The 14,948-nt window shown below is 53.1% G+C and overlaps 8 protein-coding genes across 8 annotated transcripts; 5 read left to right on the top strand and 3 right to left on the bottom strand.

Moving 5' to 3' along the window:
* Positions 1–415: 415 nt before the first annotated feature.
* On the top strand, positions 416–1,965 carry N0V89_007257 (uncharacterized protein; the record flags this gene model as incomplete). Its single annotated transcript, XM_056216022.1, has 2 exons — positions 416–721; positions 775–1,965. 2 exons carry the CDS (start codon positions 416–418, stop codon positions 1,963–1,965), a joined length of 1,497 nt encoding a protein of 498 aa, XP_056070269.1.
* A 402-nt stretch (positions 1,966–2,367) lies between these two features.
* On the top strand, positions 2,368–3,384 carry N0V89_007256 (uncharacterized protein; the record flags this gene model as incomplete). Its single annotated transcript, XM_056216021.1, has 1 exon — positions 2,368–3,384. One exon carries the CDS (start codon positions 2,368–2,370, stop codon positions 3,382–3,384), a length of 1,017 nt encoding a protein of 338 aa, XP_056070268.1.
* A 391-nt stretch (positions 3,385–3,775) lies between these two features.
* On the top strand, positions 3,776–4,624 carry N0V89_007255 (uncharacterized protein; the record flags this gene model as incomplete). Its single annotated transcript, XM_056216020.1, has 3 exons — positions 3,776–4,100; positions 4,150–4,460; positions 4,514–4,624. The coding sequence occupies 3 exons, from the start codon at positions 3,776–3,778 to the stop codon at positions 4,622–4,624; spliced, it is 747 nt and encodes a 248-aa protein (XP_056070267.1).
* Positions 4,625–5,257: 633 nt separating this feature from the next.
* N0V89_007254 (uncharacterized protein) lies at positions 5,258–6,098 on the top strand (the record flags this gene model as incomplete). The annotated part of the gene is made up of 3 exons (XM_056216019.1): positions 5,258–5,484; positions 5,538–5,809; positions 5,887–6,098. The coding sequence occupies 3 exons, from the start codon at positions 5,258–5,260 to the stop codon at positions 6,096–6,098; spliced, it is 711 nt and encodes a 236-aa protein (XP_056070266.1).
* A 385-nt stretch (positions 6,099–6,483) lies between these two features.
* On the top strand, positions 6,484–7,674 carry N0V89_007253 (uncharacterized protein; the record flags this gene model as incomplete). The annotated part of the gene is made up of 2 exons (XM_056216018.1): positions 6,484–7,346; positions 7,398–7,674. The coding sequence occupies 2 exons, from the start codon at positions 6,484–6,486 to the stop codon at positions 7,672–7,674; spliced, it is 1,140 nt and encodes a 379-aa protein (XP_056070265.1).
* A 168-nt stretch (positions 7,675–7,842) lies between these two features.
* On the bottom strand, positions 7,843–9,364 carry N0V89_007252 (uncharacterized protein; the record flags this gene model as incomplete). The annotated part of the gene is made up of 2 exons (XM_056216017.1): positions 7,843–9,289; positions 9,360–9,364. The coding sequence occupies 2 exons, from the start codon at positions 9,362–9,364 to the stop codon at positions 7,843–7,845; spliced, it is 1,452 nt and encodes a 483-aa protein (XP_056070264.1).
* Positions 9,365–9,609: 245 nt separating this feature from the next.
* On the bottom strand, positions 9,610–11,679 carry MAE1 (NAD-dependent malic enzyme, mitochondrial; the record flags this gene model as incomplete). The annotated part of the gene is made up of 6 exons (XM_056216016.1): positions 9,610–9,911; positions 10,073–10,440; positions 10,491–10,891; positions 10,937–11,269; positions 11,323–11,544; positions 11,596–11,679. 6 exons carry the CDS (start codon positions 11,677–11,679, stop codon positions 9,610–9,612), a joined length of 1,710 nt encoding a protein of 569 aa, XP_056070263.1.
* Positions 11,680–12,157: 478 nt separating this feature from the next.
* Positions 12,158–13,834, bottom strand: N0V89_007250 (uncharacterized protein; the record flags this gene model as incomplete). The annotated part of the gene is made up of 1 exon (XM_056216015.1): positions 12,158–13,834. One exon carries the CDS (start codon positions 13,832–13,834, stop codon positions 12,158–12,160), a length of 1,677 nt encoding a protein of 558 aa, XP_056070262.1.
* Between the last annotated feature and the right edge of the window lie 1,114 nt (positions 13,835–14,948).

Here is a 14,948-nt window from a genome sequence, read left to right as displayed (position 1 = left end):
CTAGAGAGCGAGAGGTGCGAGACGGGACCTCGGGATTGTCACGCTCACGTGATTAGTTTGCGCATTCTCCATCCTACCACCCCATTGCAAAGGCAGAGCAATATCTGAGCACAGTTCTGGACAACATGTCGAGCGTCTGGGGAAGAACCTGTGGAGCTGTAAGCTTAGACGCGAGGCAAGTCGGACCGAGCCGAAGCAGTGCCTCCAACTTCCGTTTTGGTGCTGCGCCAGCCCCTCTTCACCCCAACCATCTGGCTAATCTTCGGACGACGCATTGTACCACGCTGCGTAACAATATCTCCAACCTCCAGCTCTCGACGATGGGTTCTTCAGTGCTTTTCAGCTGCGCTTTGCCGACCTTCTACCCTTATACACAACCCTCACGGCTTTGTGGCAGCCTCGAGTCTGTGTGACAATGGCGATCGATAAACTCCAAAGCTTCGCGGAGAAGCCCCGCGTCTTCATTCTCAGCGATATTTCGAACGAGCCCGATGATGCCGAGAGTCTATGCAGATATCTCTTGTACGCGAACCAGTTCCAGACCGAGGGACTGGTTGCGTGCACGAGCACATGGATGAAGAACAAGGTGTGCCCTCAGGACATGCACAAGATCATAGACGCGTATGAGGGCGCTGTCGGGAATCTAAATAAGCACGCACATCCAGACGCGCAGTACCCAAGCGCAGAATCGCTTAGAGGACTGATCAAGAAAGGCGCCGAGGTAGGCATTGAACCACCTCAACATGTCCTAAAACGTCAACTGACAGTAAGCAGACATACGGCATGACTGCTGTCGGCACAGACATTCCCCTCTCTGAAGGCGGCGAGCTTCTTCTTGAACGTATCCTCGCGCCCTCCCTCCAGCCTCTCTGGATCCTTTGCTGGGGTGGCACCAACGTGCTCGCGTCCGTTCTCCTCAAGATCGACGAGCAATACACACCCGAAGACTCGGCACGGCTGCTCTCCCGCTTGCGTGTCTATGCTATTTCCGACCAAGACGACACGGGCGCTTGGATTCGCAACAATTTCTCAGACATCTTCTACATTGCCTCCGTGCATGGTTGGAACCAGTACGGCATGGCGGCCTGGACCGGAATAAGTGGCGAGAAATATTATGGATTTGACCAGGGCGGACCAGACTTCAGCAAGATGGAGAAGAGCTGGATCAAGGAGAATGTCCAGATCGGACCGCTGGGAAGCGCGTATCCAGATTACATGTTCATCCCAGAAGGCGATACGCCGACGTTCCTGTATCTCATTCAGAACGGACTGGGAAGTTCAGAGTTTCCAGACTATGGCTCTTGGGGTGGACGGTATGCCAGAACCGACATCAGTGCGGCTGGGCTCAACAGCAATCACTACAGCGACGCTGTGGATCGCGTCAAAGGCTTGGATGGAAGGATACACACGAGCAACCATGCGGCAATCTGGAGATGGCGGAATGCGTTCCAGGATGACTTCGCTGCGCGTATCAAATGGACGATGGAGCCCGACTTCGGCAAAGTGAACCATCACCCCGTGGTCGCTGTCAATGGCGAATTTGGTCTACAGCCACTGCGCCTGGAAGCTGAAGCTGGCGAGACCATTACACTGGATGCGTCCACATCGTACGATCCGGATGCGAACGACAAACTGACTTTCAAATGGTGGCACTACCGCGAACCGACGGCTACACAGTGGTGGGTTGACGCCGAGGTGTCTGAACTCAATATAAAGCCTTTGGATGAGAACAGCACTAAAATCCAAGTCACGCTGCCAGCGGCCGAGAAGTGCGCTGTAGAGCTCATGAGCAGACAGCCGGTCGCGAAAGGCCAGCTGCTCCATCTGATACTGGAGGTCACGGATGATGGGACGCCGGCATTGACGACGTATCGAAGGGTGGTGATACAGGCGACGAATAAGGATCTGAAGGGAGGAGGCAAAGGCGCGGATGCTATCGGGGATATAATGGCTGCGCACTCGTAGATATGCTGCGGCGGAATTGACTTTGTTGTTTCAGCGTCTCGAACATAATCTTGGTCACCGACTGTATTGTATATTCCTATGATATATGGAAACCCTGCAAGTCTTCGCGTAATGTTTGCGATCAGCAGTCTATCTCTTTGATTGACTCATCGAGAACGACAAGCCCGTAGTCGCGACAGGTGGTTCGTAGTATTCTAAGGCTACCAAGCTGGAATGCGAATGTAGTAATGAGCTCGTGGGGGTTGGGACGATGATTACGGGCCCGTGCGCGATAACATTCGAATGGCGGTCATCCTGGCATCCGCGTCATTGTATCCCCGGAGTTTGTGTGGGCTGAGCACTCAGTTGCAACATGTCTACTTGAACAACTCCTTACACTAACAAGCATTGCGAGCAGTTACCATGGACCCTTTAATTGCAACGGTCAGCGACGTGCCGTCTCCGGATGCTACCCAATCCCCATCCTCCGCGGCGCCGCCCGAGCCAGCTCGTCTTTGGGCCATTAGCGACTTGCATCTCTCTTACAAAGGGAATCGCGAAGAGCTCGAGAAGCTCGAGCCCAGACCAAATGATGGCCTGATCATATGCGGCGACGTAGGCGAGACCGTGGAACACCTGCGCCAATGTTTTACAACCGCGAAGGCATGCTTCAAGCAGCTCTGGTGGGTGCCCGGGAACCATGAGCTTTTTACCATGCCCTCGTCGAATGGACGACGAGGCGAAGACAAATACATGGAATGCGTTGAGGTAGCCCGGGAGTATGGCGTGCTGACGCCTGAAGACGATTTTGTGGTGTGGAAGGGCGACGGTGGGCCTTGTGTCATTGCGCCCATCTTCACGCTGTACGACTACAGCTTCCGTCCCGACCACGTAACGCTGGAAAACGCACTCGAATGGGCCAGCGAAGAGAACATTCTGGCTACGGACGAGCATCTGCTACACAACGACCCCTATGCCTCGCGCGTCGAGTGGTGCAACACGCTTATCGAGCGCGCACAGACGAAGCTTGCAGAAGCAGTAATGCAAAACCTGGGCACCCGCCTCGTCATCATAAATCACTGGCCACTACGCGAAGACCTAGTCAATATCCCTCTCGTACCGCGCTTCGTCATCTGGTGCGGAACCAAGCAGACAGAAGATTGGCACAACACGTACAACGCGAAGGTGGTCGTAAGTGGACATTTACACGTCAGGCGGACAGACTGGAAAGACGATACGCGCTTCGAGGAAGTCAGTCTGGGGTATCCCAAGCAATGGCGCGAGTGTCAAGAACGTGGCATGGATATCAACGACCTCCTTCGCGAGATATTACCTGGGCCAGACCCACCGCCACCTGGGCAGCCTGCCACGTTGTGGAGACGATATGGGAAGGGGACAACTGACACGCCCGCCATATTCCTAAAGGGAGCTAAACCGTAATCTCCATAACGGTTTCCCACCGCCTTTGTCCTGTTCTATCGCAAGTACGCGTCGTATGTTGGGGCATTATCGACCGCAGGGATCTTGTGTGCTCGCCCAAGGCGCCTTCGTTTATTCCCCGAATCTGCTCTTGCGGCGCTTTGTCGGGATATATCACAGACACCACCGTCAATAGCCGGGTTTAATAGAAACTCATGAATCGTCATTCCTCTCAGTGGCTGCAGGAAGCATCAACACTGATCACAAGCTGGCTTAGCGAAGTTCCTGACACGCGACTGGAATGCCTTACGATCCTTGCGGCTCGAGCTCCACCAATGCACTCCGCACTACAATTCGATCTTAACCAGGGCGGCGGGTGCGCAAATTCCCAGCTTTTCTGCTCATTCTCAACATGAGTAAGATACTCGGCATATGGGGCGAGGTGCCCGAAGAGAACCAAGAATGGCACCAGAAGATGCAGATACCGGAAGCGACCAAGCGATTGGGAACACGCGCCTTCCATTTCCAGGCCGGAAAGAACATGTTCCCAGAAGACCACGCACAAACTGCGACCTCTTTTACCCTGTACGACCCTTTAGAGTCAACAGAATCGCAGTCCTCAATTGAACAGAGTCTGCCATTGTCAGGCTTGTCGAGCGATGCACTGAAGGATGTGCTTCTGGAGGCGCGATCTTATACTAGCCATTTGGAAGACAAAGCAAAGGAGTTTTCAGGAGGTATGGCGTCTACAGTTCTGTTTCTACACCTATTGACCAAGCACACCAGATTATGCCGACATAGGATGTCTTGTCATGGGCGTCTTCCAACCAACGCCAGCAACGCACGACGCATTCTTCGAATGGTGGCGCGGAGAATTCATACCTTTCATCCAACGTTCGCCGGATTTTCTTCGAGTGCGACTGTGGAAGCTGGATGAGGCTGCCGATTTGCGAGAGCGGACGGTGCAGATGCGAGATCGCAACAACTTACTCGCATACGTTATGGTGTACGAATTCCAATCCGACGATATGCCTTGGGAGGTCGCAGTCGAGATTGGTCAGTCGAAAGCATACCAGCAGCTCGTAGAGCAAGACTTGGTATGTTGACCTATCGAATCGTGGAGTTTCAAGCGAGGCTAACGGGGGTGCAGCAATACAAGTACGGAGTGTACCACCTCAAGAGAATATACGGGGAGACTGGTGAAGTCGAAGCTGAGTTCAACAATGATGTGTATTCTGATGAGGAGGACGATTCAGAATAACATGCTCGAGTATCGATTTGCATCGGCGACAAGGGCCTGACTAGCGCGCAATGGCGCCTCGTCCGTCTCAATGGTTTCGCACGTCGTTTTCCCACGCATCACAGACTGCATTTCTAGGCGCCATATACCTTTACACTACGTATCTCTCTCAATGAAACAAACTTTTCACCCACCTTCCAAAGGCGTCCGACATGGCCTCGGCAAGTGCACCAATGCCGGCGCGGGGTGAAGGCACGCCCAGCCTACCCCTCGCTAAATGCAAGCAAGACACCGCTCAAACCCCTGCCGATCGATTCTACGATTGCTCGAAGTAGACGCGTTTCCGGCCCGCATGACAGCGGACCTGCAGCTTGTTGTTTAGTCGTTTATGCTCCGAGCTGTCACCGTCCTGGCGAGCGGGAGGACGCGTAGTGCATTCTACCACCGAGGGCTTGCGAAAGGTGATCGACCAATTGCTAGTTTTATATGTGGCCATGTGCGCGTATACCTCGCAGGTCGTCCAGGTTTGCTATCACCTCGACGCGGAGCGGTACAGAGCTTTGGGATTAGACGTGAGATTCAAATGCAGGTGCTGAGGACATAAAAAGACCGCGACGGCCACAGTTACGATACTCGCCACGCCGGAAAATCAACATGGTCTCACCCAAGTCGCTCGTCCTTGGACTGCTCGCTGCATCTGCGGCCGCACTCCCCACCGATCTGAGCCGTCGCGCTGTCATCGCCCACGATGCTGTCGTCGGCTTCGCGCAGGCTGTGCCCTCCGGCACCACGGGCACCCTGATGCTCAAGTACAAGCCGTGGCTCAAGGTTTTCAACGGCTGCGTGCCCTTCCCCGCCGTCGACTCCGCGGGAAACACTGGGTGGGCTACCTTTTCCGGTCCATGTCAAACAGGCTATACTGACACACCCTCAGAGGCGGCCTCAACCCCACGGGCGACTCCAACAGCGGCTGCTCCAGCTCCACCGGCCAGGTCTACGCCCGTGCCGCCACGTACAACGGCGCCTACGCAATCATGTATAGCTGGTACATGCCCAAGGATAGCCCATCTTCTGGCCTCGGCCACCGCCACGACTGGGAGAATATCGTCGTGTGGCTCTCTTCTGCTTCTACCTCTGCAACGATCCGCGGTGTGGCTATCTCTGCGCATGGGGATTATCAGAAAACTAGCTCACCGCCGCTTGATGGTGCGTATTACCCCACTCTCTTCCTTTCCCACTTCCTGTGTAAACTTGCTGGGGGATTTTGCCAACGTATGGAACAGGCACCCGTCCCAAGATCGGCTACATCAGCTACTACCCAGTGAACCACCAGCTCATTGCTACGGACGACAAGGGCGGCGAGCAGCCGCTTATTGCGTGGGAGAGCATGACTGCGGCAGCGAGGACGGCGATTGAGAACACGGACTTTGGGGATGCGACGCCCAGCTTTAGGGACTCGAACTTCCAAACGTACCTTGCTGATGCGTTTATATGAGGGGCTGCAAAGGATGATGCAGGTATGGGTGGGGAGATAGTATAGGGAAAATAACACCTTTGTGGAATGCCTCGTGACTTACATATCAGCACGTGGAAACTCCTCACCATTCTACACACTATACCCAGGCAGTAGGTGCATCGTTACCAAAGGTGTGGCGCACGTGGCGCTATCCCCGCTACCTGCCCGCTTGGCTGACGTACCGGCTCACTACTCACGAAAGTGTAGCAGGCATCAACGCCTGGGCGAAAGTATAACCACCGGAAAGCGAGGCTGTGCAGCAAAACTCCGCCACAGCTCTGATACACCTGTCGCGACTCACATTGCAGAAGTATATGACAGCTTCGTTCCCGGACTGTAGCACTCCAACCACATCACCATCACCATGACATCAACACACGACAAAATCCGCCAGGCAGCATCGCGCAACACCGAGCTTCTCGCCGGTCTTCACGAAACAGATTCTGCGCCTTCACAGCTGTACCAGCAGATACAGTACATCAACGACCTCACTTCGCAACTCAAAACTACCGAAAAACAGGTGACGCGCCTGAAGGACAAAACCGCTCTCGAGCTCAAAGACCACAAGAAATACAACGAATCCACCTTCCGACGCTTCGCGCACCGCGCATCCGGCCGCACAGACCGCTTCAACGAGAAGGCCGCGAAAGAAGAGAAGGAGTACTTCGAAGCCATACAAGCGCAGAAGACCGCCGAGGACGAACTATCCTACGTGCGGCAACTGATTTCCGAAGCAGAGAGTAAGAAAGCCCAGTATGAGCGCGATGCCGCCCGCCATGATGACTTACAACGCGAGCTCGACGCCTTGTACAATTCCATCTTCGCAGGCTACACGCCCGAGTTCCCCGAGGAAGATGAAAAGGAGCGCGCGTGCGACGAGGCGAACACACGACTGCAAAACCTCAGCCAGACCCTCGAGAAAGAACGCCATGTTCTGGAGCTCATCAAGAAAGCATGCGGCCGCCTTCTCGACGCGAAACGGCTGCTCATGAGTGCACACGACATGAGTACCATGGACCTTTGGGGCGGTAGTGGGTTCGCTTCCATGGCCAAGAGGAATGCGCTTGAGCAGGCGGACAGCTGTATGCAGCAGGTGCGCATGTTATCGCAACAGATTCAGCAGATCGAGCCGGGAAGGGAGGTCAGGGCGCTGGGGGCCGTGGATGTGCATATCGGGAACATCTGGAGTGACGTTGTGTTTGACAATATCTTCACGGATATGGAGATGTGAGTGTCCCCCGAGCTACTGATGGAAGGAATGAAGGCTGATAGAAACAGGCACCAGCGCATCCAACAAGCAGAAGCGCAGCTTGACCGCGCGCTGGGGAAAGGCGCGCAGCTAATGAAAGAGCAGCAGGCGAGAGAGAAAGCACTCCTTGCAGACGTGAACTATGCGAGCGGTGAGCTACGCGAAAGGAGGGTTGAGCTGCAGTGGAGTCGGGAGGAGGCGTTTCGCAGGGTGACGGGTGGGGAGGAGGTTGGGGAGCGGGTCATGCCGAGCTTGAATGTGGGTGGTGAGGACGAGGCGCCGCCTGCGTACTCGAGAGAGGCTTGAGTGGTGGGGAGAGGCGAGATGTAAGCAATAAGCATAACCGTCTGGGTGATATGAATCCATTAATATTAAGTACGAAGCCCAAACAACTACGTGATGTAAATCAAACAGCTACTACAACATATGAGACCGTGTAGCATGGCCAGTTCCATGTCCATTGACTGTATCTAATTAGAAGAGTACCGGGACGAGGAATCTGTCTTCCTTGTTCTCAAGCTCGGTCTCGTTCTTGGGCACAGCTCGCTTGGTAATGGTACGGTGAGGAGGCTTGCCAACTTTGTCGGAAGATTGAGCGGCGGGCTTGCTGGCGGACTTGCCGCAAGTGCCAAAGGCAGACTGGCAGCCCTCGCCGCAGTGGCCAGGCTCGCTTCCACAGTGGCCGTAAGGGCTGCAACAAGAGCCCCTCTCATTTCCGTAGCATGACCAGGCGATTTGTCCCTCCTTGGGACCACAGGTACCGTCAGTAGTGTTGAGAAGCTTGCCTTGCCACTTTCCAGCAGAGACGGAAGGTTGGGCTACGGGAGCCTTTGAAGCCGTAGAGGTCTGCCCTGAAGCAGGCTTGGCTGAAGTTCCGAAAGTAGAAGGCTTAGGGGAGGCCGCAGGCTTGGAGGCACTAGGCCTGTGTAACGGGCTGGGGCGATGGGTGGGAGTCGGCCCATGAGGACGCGATGGCTTGTGAACCTGCGGAGCAGATGGTTGCTGGGAGCTGTCCTGCTGCCCCTCTTGTGGCTTCTTCTCCTTGTCGGCTTCCTCGGAGGCCTTCTTGGCTGCCTCTATAGCGGCATTTTTAGCAGCCTGCTGCTCAACCTTCCAAGCCTCCTCCTCAAAGGTCATGAAGTCTTCGAAGTTTTCGAAATCCTCGAACTGCTTGAATTTCTCAGACTCATCGAACTCGTCAGACTCCTCGAACTCATCGGACTCATTAGATTCATCGGACCCCTTGAAATCCTCGCCTTCAGGCTCGTCATCGTTGTGAATGTCGATCCCGTGGAACTTGGAGCCGGTCTTCTCAGGCTTGAGGCCTCCGTAGCCACCCTCAAGTCCGGGAATCTTGGTCGGGTTTGCCTTAAACCCCTCAGCGGGCTCTTGACCGAACCCCTCAGTCGGCTTAGGCGAGTCGACCCAGATAGTGCTCGTGATATGCTCCTGAGCCCAGGCGGTAGACGTGTACTCGGTAACGGTAGTCTTATAATGACTCCCCTCCTTAATGCTCCATTTTTGGACGAGCTCGGTCATTCTGGTCTTTTCCTCATCATGTGCTCGAGCGACGACCGTAAAGGTTTTCGTCTCGGTGATCACGGTAGGTGCGACGATGATATCACCGAGCTCGTAGCCGTTGTCGTAAGACTGGTCATACAGCTCGGCGAAAAACTCTGTGACGGTCGCAGTGACGGGGGGAGCAAGCTCATAATCCGTGTGATGGGCTGTGACAGTGGTTTTGTAGGAGGTAATGGTGTCGTATGCTGTGGTTGTTTCGGTGACAGTAGCGGTGACGGGCGGTGCGTAGATGACGCCGTCGTAGACTGGGTCTTTGCCGCCGATTCCGCCTTTGATGGTGTGCTTTGAGGCGGCCATGGCAGCCCCCGAGAGGAGGGTGATCAGCGCGGTGGTGCGCATCCTGTTCTTTTTTCGACTGCTTTGTCACGAAGTGCTCTTGTTGTGTGAAGTCAAGTTGAGGTAGGGACTACGGCATGAGAGGCAAGGTTCTTATTCTTTGTCGCATATTCGAATTTTCTGCGTGGGCTGGTTATTGTGGTTATTGTGGAGACGATCCGGCCATCGAGTATAGGTTGAGGCGGGTTAGGCTTTGGTAATCTGGTACACCCATTGATATGAATAAAGGTTGGGAAGTGCTAAAATCCATGCTACGCATCGAACAAAAATCCCCTAATTAAATGCAAGAAAAGACATTTATCACCAGATCTGTCCTCCTGCATACTACAACCGTGCCGTCCAGTTGAAGCTACCCATTCTCTGATGGCTTGCAGCCCCGGCTTCGCCTCTCGCGAACGCATTGGCGTTCTCGTGTTCGACCAGCTTCAGTGGCCTGTACTTAGCATCCCACATCTGTTCACGAATCCACTCCTCGAGCTCTGCATCGTCTGTAGGAATGTCCTTTTCTTGAGCTAAATCTTCCTTGACAGCTTGTTGGATCACGTTCTTCGCGATGTGAACGCTGATTTCCCGCACGTCGGTCACATCAGGTAGCAGACCAGAACCAGTACCATTGGAGATGGGAGCTTTGTCAGCCAATGCTCTAACCGCAGCTACTAGGAGCGAAGGAGGGAGTAGCTTGGTACGGCTTAGCACCGCGCCAAGACCTATACCAGGGAACGTAGTGGAGTTGTTGCACTCAGCTGCAAGGAGTCAGCAAGCTCTTCCGCAAAGGACGGCTACTCACAAATATCGTATTCTTTACCATTGTGCTTGACAGGAGGGAAGGGCGAGCCAGTAGCCACAAGGGCCTTGCCATCGGTCCAGTCGAAAAGGTCCTGTGGCTTGGCCTCGTGCAGACGGGTGGGGTTGGATAAGGGGAAGATAATGGGTCGGTCCACGTGCTTCGCCATTTCCTGCACGACCTCTTTCGTGAAAGCTCCAGGTTTGGTTGACGTGCCAATCAACACATGCGGCTTGACTTCTTTGATCACTGAACGTAGATCACTATGATCTTTCTTGTCCCAATCGCCATCTTCGCGGGCATATGGAATTTGCGCCGGGGTAAGCTCATCCTTCTTGGATTTCAATAACAGCCCTGGCTTGTCGACACACCTTCGAAAGGTCAGCTTCGTGAGCATGGCTGTTGTTTTGTCACTACGTACCATATTTGCTGGCCTGCCTCTTCTTTCGACTTGCCAGTCTCTTGCGCAATTGCATCTGAAACCTGGTCCGCAATACCGGTGCCAGCCGTCCCTGAGCCGAACATGACGAACCTCGCGTCGCCCCACTCAACTTTAGCCTCTTTGAACGCAGCCATGATCGCCGCCAGCGTAACGGCGCCCGTGCCTTGCACATCATCGTTGAAGCAAGCCATTTTGGGTGTGTATTTGTCCAAGATGCGCCTAGCGTTGTTTAATCCGAAGTCTTCGAAGTGAATGTAGGCCTTAGGGTATCGCTTTCTGCAGGCCTGCACGAACTTATCCACGAACTCGTCATACCTCTCGCCGCGGGCCCGCTTTTGTCGCAAACCAAGGTACAGGTCGTCGTTGAGAAGCTCCTCGTTCTGCTACCAGTTAGTTCGCTGTTGAGGTCAGACACAAATACTCACATTGGTGCCGCAGTCAAGGACAACTGGAAGCGTACGAGCCGGATGAATGCCTGCACACAATGTGTAGATGGCAAGCTTCGCGACGCTGATAAGAATGGCACCCACGCCTTGGTCGCCGATGCCAAGAATCTGCTCTCCGTCACTGACCACGATCAGATCGACGTCGTCTTTCCCACCGAATTGGTCGATATCATCTTCTATACGGTCCATATGTTCGATGTCAAGATAGCATCCTTCAGGTTTTCGGAACAGTCTGGAATAGTTCGCAATAGCATCGCCTTCAGTGGGGGTATAGATAATGGAGAACATTTCCTTCAAGTGGTCTAGAATCAACTGCAGATTCGGTCAGCTGACCTGATATGTGCAAAGGTCGTAGAAATAAGTACCCTGTAATACAATACTTCATTTTGCTCCTTCATGCTTGTCATGAAAGTGTTCTTGGCTAGATCATCTTGTCGCGATTGATACTGTGCGTAAGCTCTTCGGACCTGCTCCTCAAGGGTCTGTACGTTTGATGGTAGAAGGCCGTGAAGTTTGAAGGTGTCCCGCTCTTCCTCTGTGAAAGCCGAGCCTTTGTTGAAGTAGGGAGTGCGGAGCAGAGCATTGCCCTGCAAGAATGGATCAGCCTAGATACAAGACAACTCTTTCGGATTTCGTACAGTTAAAGCTGTCTCCTGCGGTCCAGATGTTGACAAAGGTAAATGTCCGAACTTGGAATTCTTCTTCTCTTGTGCGGAAGACATGATCGCTTTGGCGCGGGGCACAGAAGGGCGATGCAAAGGAAGCGATGGTCGATGTAGAATCCTCAGAGACATCCGACCCTGTTCATGGAGCATAATATGCATTTCGTCTTCTCACGAGCTATTCGTCATCTTTGATCGGCGAGTTACGGCTGCAGAACCGCGCACGACGCGTCCGCCAGCATTTGCGGCATGGTGACGTAGCTAGTCTCTTATCGATAGCAAGCCCGATCTTCCGCCAGCTACCACACCATGGACCATGCTTGGCTGCCTTCTATACACCGGTAGAAGTGTTTATCAGATCCTAGGTGATGAACAAAGAGTTTTTAACGCCAAGGCGTGGAAGTGTACGGGACAGCCGCGCTTGCCGTCAAGGTCGAGTCGGCCTGAGGCAGGGACAACGGAGATTTGATCATCCCTCCTCCAAACCTGAACCAGACACGTCAGGAAATAAGCCAACTCCATCTTTTGCGATTGCCTCTCACTTTCGTGTTTTAAGCAAGTCCTGCATTTCTTTCCACGCCTCATCCAAAGCTTCGTGCACTTCATCGTCGTATGTGGGCCAATGGGTCGGTATTTTGGCTTGAGACCCAAAGAACTCTTCCGCAACCTTCTCCACGTCATCCACTGGTCTCTCTGCTTCTTCAATCTTCTTCAAAGCGATCATAGAATAATCCTGCAGTTTCCGTTTCATCTGATCCTGCTTTTCGAGGTAACGCCTGATGGGATGTACGTCAACTCGGTCGTTGAAGCGCTCAGTCGCCTGGCGATTTTGGCCAAAGTCCTCATCCCAATCCATAATAACAAAAGGATTTCTCAAGACACATTGAGAGACCGATCGGACCGCCATTGTGTAATGTCTGGGGTCGCTGGAGGGGTCAGCCACTGCGAGTCTGAAGGTCATGTGCTCGACGTTTGTGAGGGGCGAATATTCCGGAATATCCTCTAAGCCTTGCATGTCCAATGGTAATGTCCAGGTCTTCGCATCGCCAATGCGACGAGGTAAAGCCATTTCGGCTTCAACGCTCTCCACTAAGCTAGTGTTGATGACCCTACACCCATGCTTTGCGTAATTTTCGCGGCCCTCAAAGTACTTAGTGGTAAGTAATACATACGCTTGCTTTCTTTTGTACGTCAGGTCAGGAAACAACATATATGCCTTTTCGTGTGTGATGAACATGCAATCAAAGGTTGTGGTTGCACCCTCGAGGAGATCAAGGATTGGTGGGGGCTTGGTCTGGCGGACATTAACTCGCAACTCGCCGTATTTCGCGTGATGTTTGCTGTATACAAAATCCCAAGGGTCTTCAAAATCTCCATCTTCATCTTCTGAATCCTCTCTCAAATTGTAGCCCTCGCCTAACAGGAGTGCATACGTCTGAGCGTGACTATGTGGCGGTAGACGAAGGTCCAAATTTGTGGGTACGAGGCCACTACGGTTCAGGAATTCTTCAACAAAACTACCACTGATTATGCCTTGCCAACGGGCCAAAAGCATGCGGAAGGCGACAGTATCGTCGAAGAGATGGCCTAGTCTCGCGTTGATGTTATAGTTGGTATTGCGGAGAGCGCTTCTCATGTCGTGAAAGTCTTTGTGGGTACGACTCAGTGCGATGATCTCGAAAGGTCCGAGGTTCCTCAGTATCTCTTCTTGGATAGTAGCATGACGTGAACCTAGAAGTTGTAGGAGATTCAGAGGTCCCATGGGTTGATCTGGGAGTTGCTCTCCCTGCCCTTCCGACTCTTGTTCGTCTTGAAGTAGCCCATCTCCGGCTCTTTCGGATCCATATGGAACTCCATCTGCATTCGGTAGATTTCCATCGCCTCTTCCTGATCTGTTGCGCTTCCTTCCCGGCTCTTCAACGTTGGCGACTTCTACCACTTGCTCTAGAACATTGGCTTCTCCCGCGGCTTGCTGTTGTGTCTCTGCTTCGCCTTCTTCCGACAGGGCGTCAGGGCTGCCCTGATTACGCTTTCTTTTATGATTTCCAGCAGAAATAGCAGGCACAGGTGGAGCTGGAACAGGATGAGCAGGCGCAGGCGCAGGATGAACAGGCACAGGCGCAGGAATGACAACCGCAGCAGGAGCAGCCGCAGCCGCAGCCGCAGCCGCTTGCCTCGCTTCCCTGTCCCTCTTCTGGGCGCGTGTCTCAGTCATGTCAGACAGATCAATGTGGAAAGAATTGGGAGAATTGTCGATGTAAGTCAGGAGAGAACGCAGCCGTCTGTTATTGGGGAAAGCTAGAGTTACGCACCCATTGATGAACAAAGACCAAGTGAAAGACGCCACTACGCATCTAATTGGGTAACAGCAGATATGGAGAAGAGCAAATCCTTTGAAGAATTCAAAAGTCCCAACGAAAAGGGTTCTAGTTCGAAATGTGCGGTATCGTTGCGCTAGACAAAGAACGTGGTGTCGACGAAAGGCGTAGCCCTTTGTTATGGGAACAGTGCCATGAGATCAGAACATGACAAGGTCTCTTCTTGACTTTGACAAAGCTTATGGTCGGAAGCTGCTGCTTAGTGTAATCGTAAAGGGAACCAGCTGTGATAAAATTTATGTTTTTGTTTTCCAATAGAAAAAGCCCACAGTTCGGTCAGTGAGCGACAAAACCATAATTTCAGGCATTCAGAGTTACCGCACAACACAATGCATTCGCAGCATCTCGAAAAGAACAGTAAAGGGTGGACCCATCACACCAACCAGAGTCGTGGAAGCAGAAGCCTGCGAACTTGGTGAATCTTCTAACACAACCCGTGAAGATATCGCTAAGATCTCGTATGACATTGGATCTGTCCGCATCAAATCTCTAGGAGTGGATTCGCTACCAGCAAACCACGGGCTATAGGACAAAGGGGAGAGGTACCCGCATTCTCCAGATGCTGTCCCCCGCCGGGTCTTTGTGCATCCCCAGACACACAAATCGTACAGATGGAGGACTTCTTGTTTGACGAATATCTAAATACCAGGGTACCGACAGGGATATTGTTGATAGAGTGGGTCGTGAGATCTAACGACTTCAGGAATAGTGCGAAGGATCGAGCTGGTGGCACCAGAGCTTGCGATGCCAACTTGGCATAGTGTGTGTGACATATGGACTGTGTAGTATTGTTATGGAGGTCAAAGATCCACAAGTCGTGATAGCCTTCGAGCGAAATCGTCCTGGCGGTTGACTTGTGTTGTGTCCCCAGAGACTGGAATTTGACGTGTTCCAGCGCCGTGGATTTGGTCGACGTCTCCACTGTGTGATATCGTAGCTTGTTCCGACGTA

The sequence above is a fragment of the Didymosphaeria variabile genome (genome assembly GCF_027946475.1).
Source record: "Didymosphaeria variabile strain IMI 356815 chromosome Unknown scaffold_5, whole genome shotgun sequence".
Taxonomy (NCBI): Eukaryota; Fungi; Ascomycota; class Dothideomycetes; order Pleosporales; family Didymosphaeriaceae; genus Didymosphaeria; species Didymosphaeria variabile.
The sequence above is the reverse complement of the archived record's forward strand: the minus strand, read 5'-3'. Positions and strand labels throughout refer to the sequence as shown.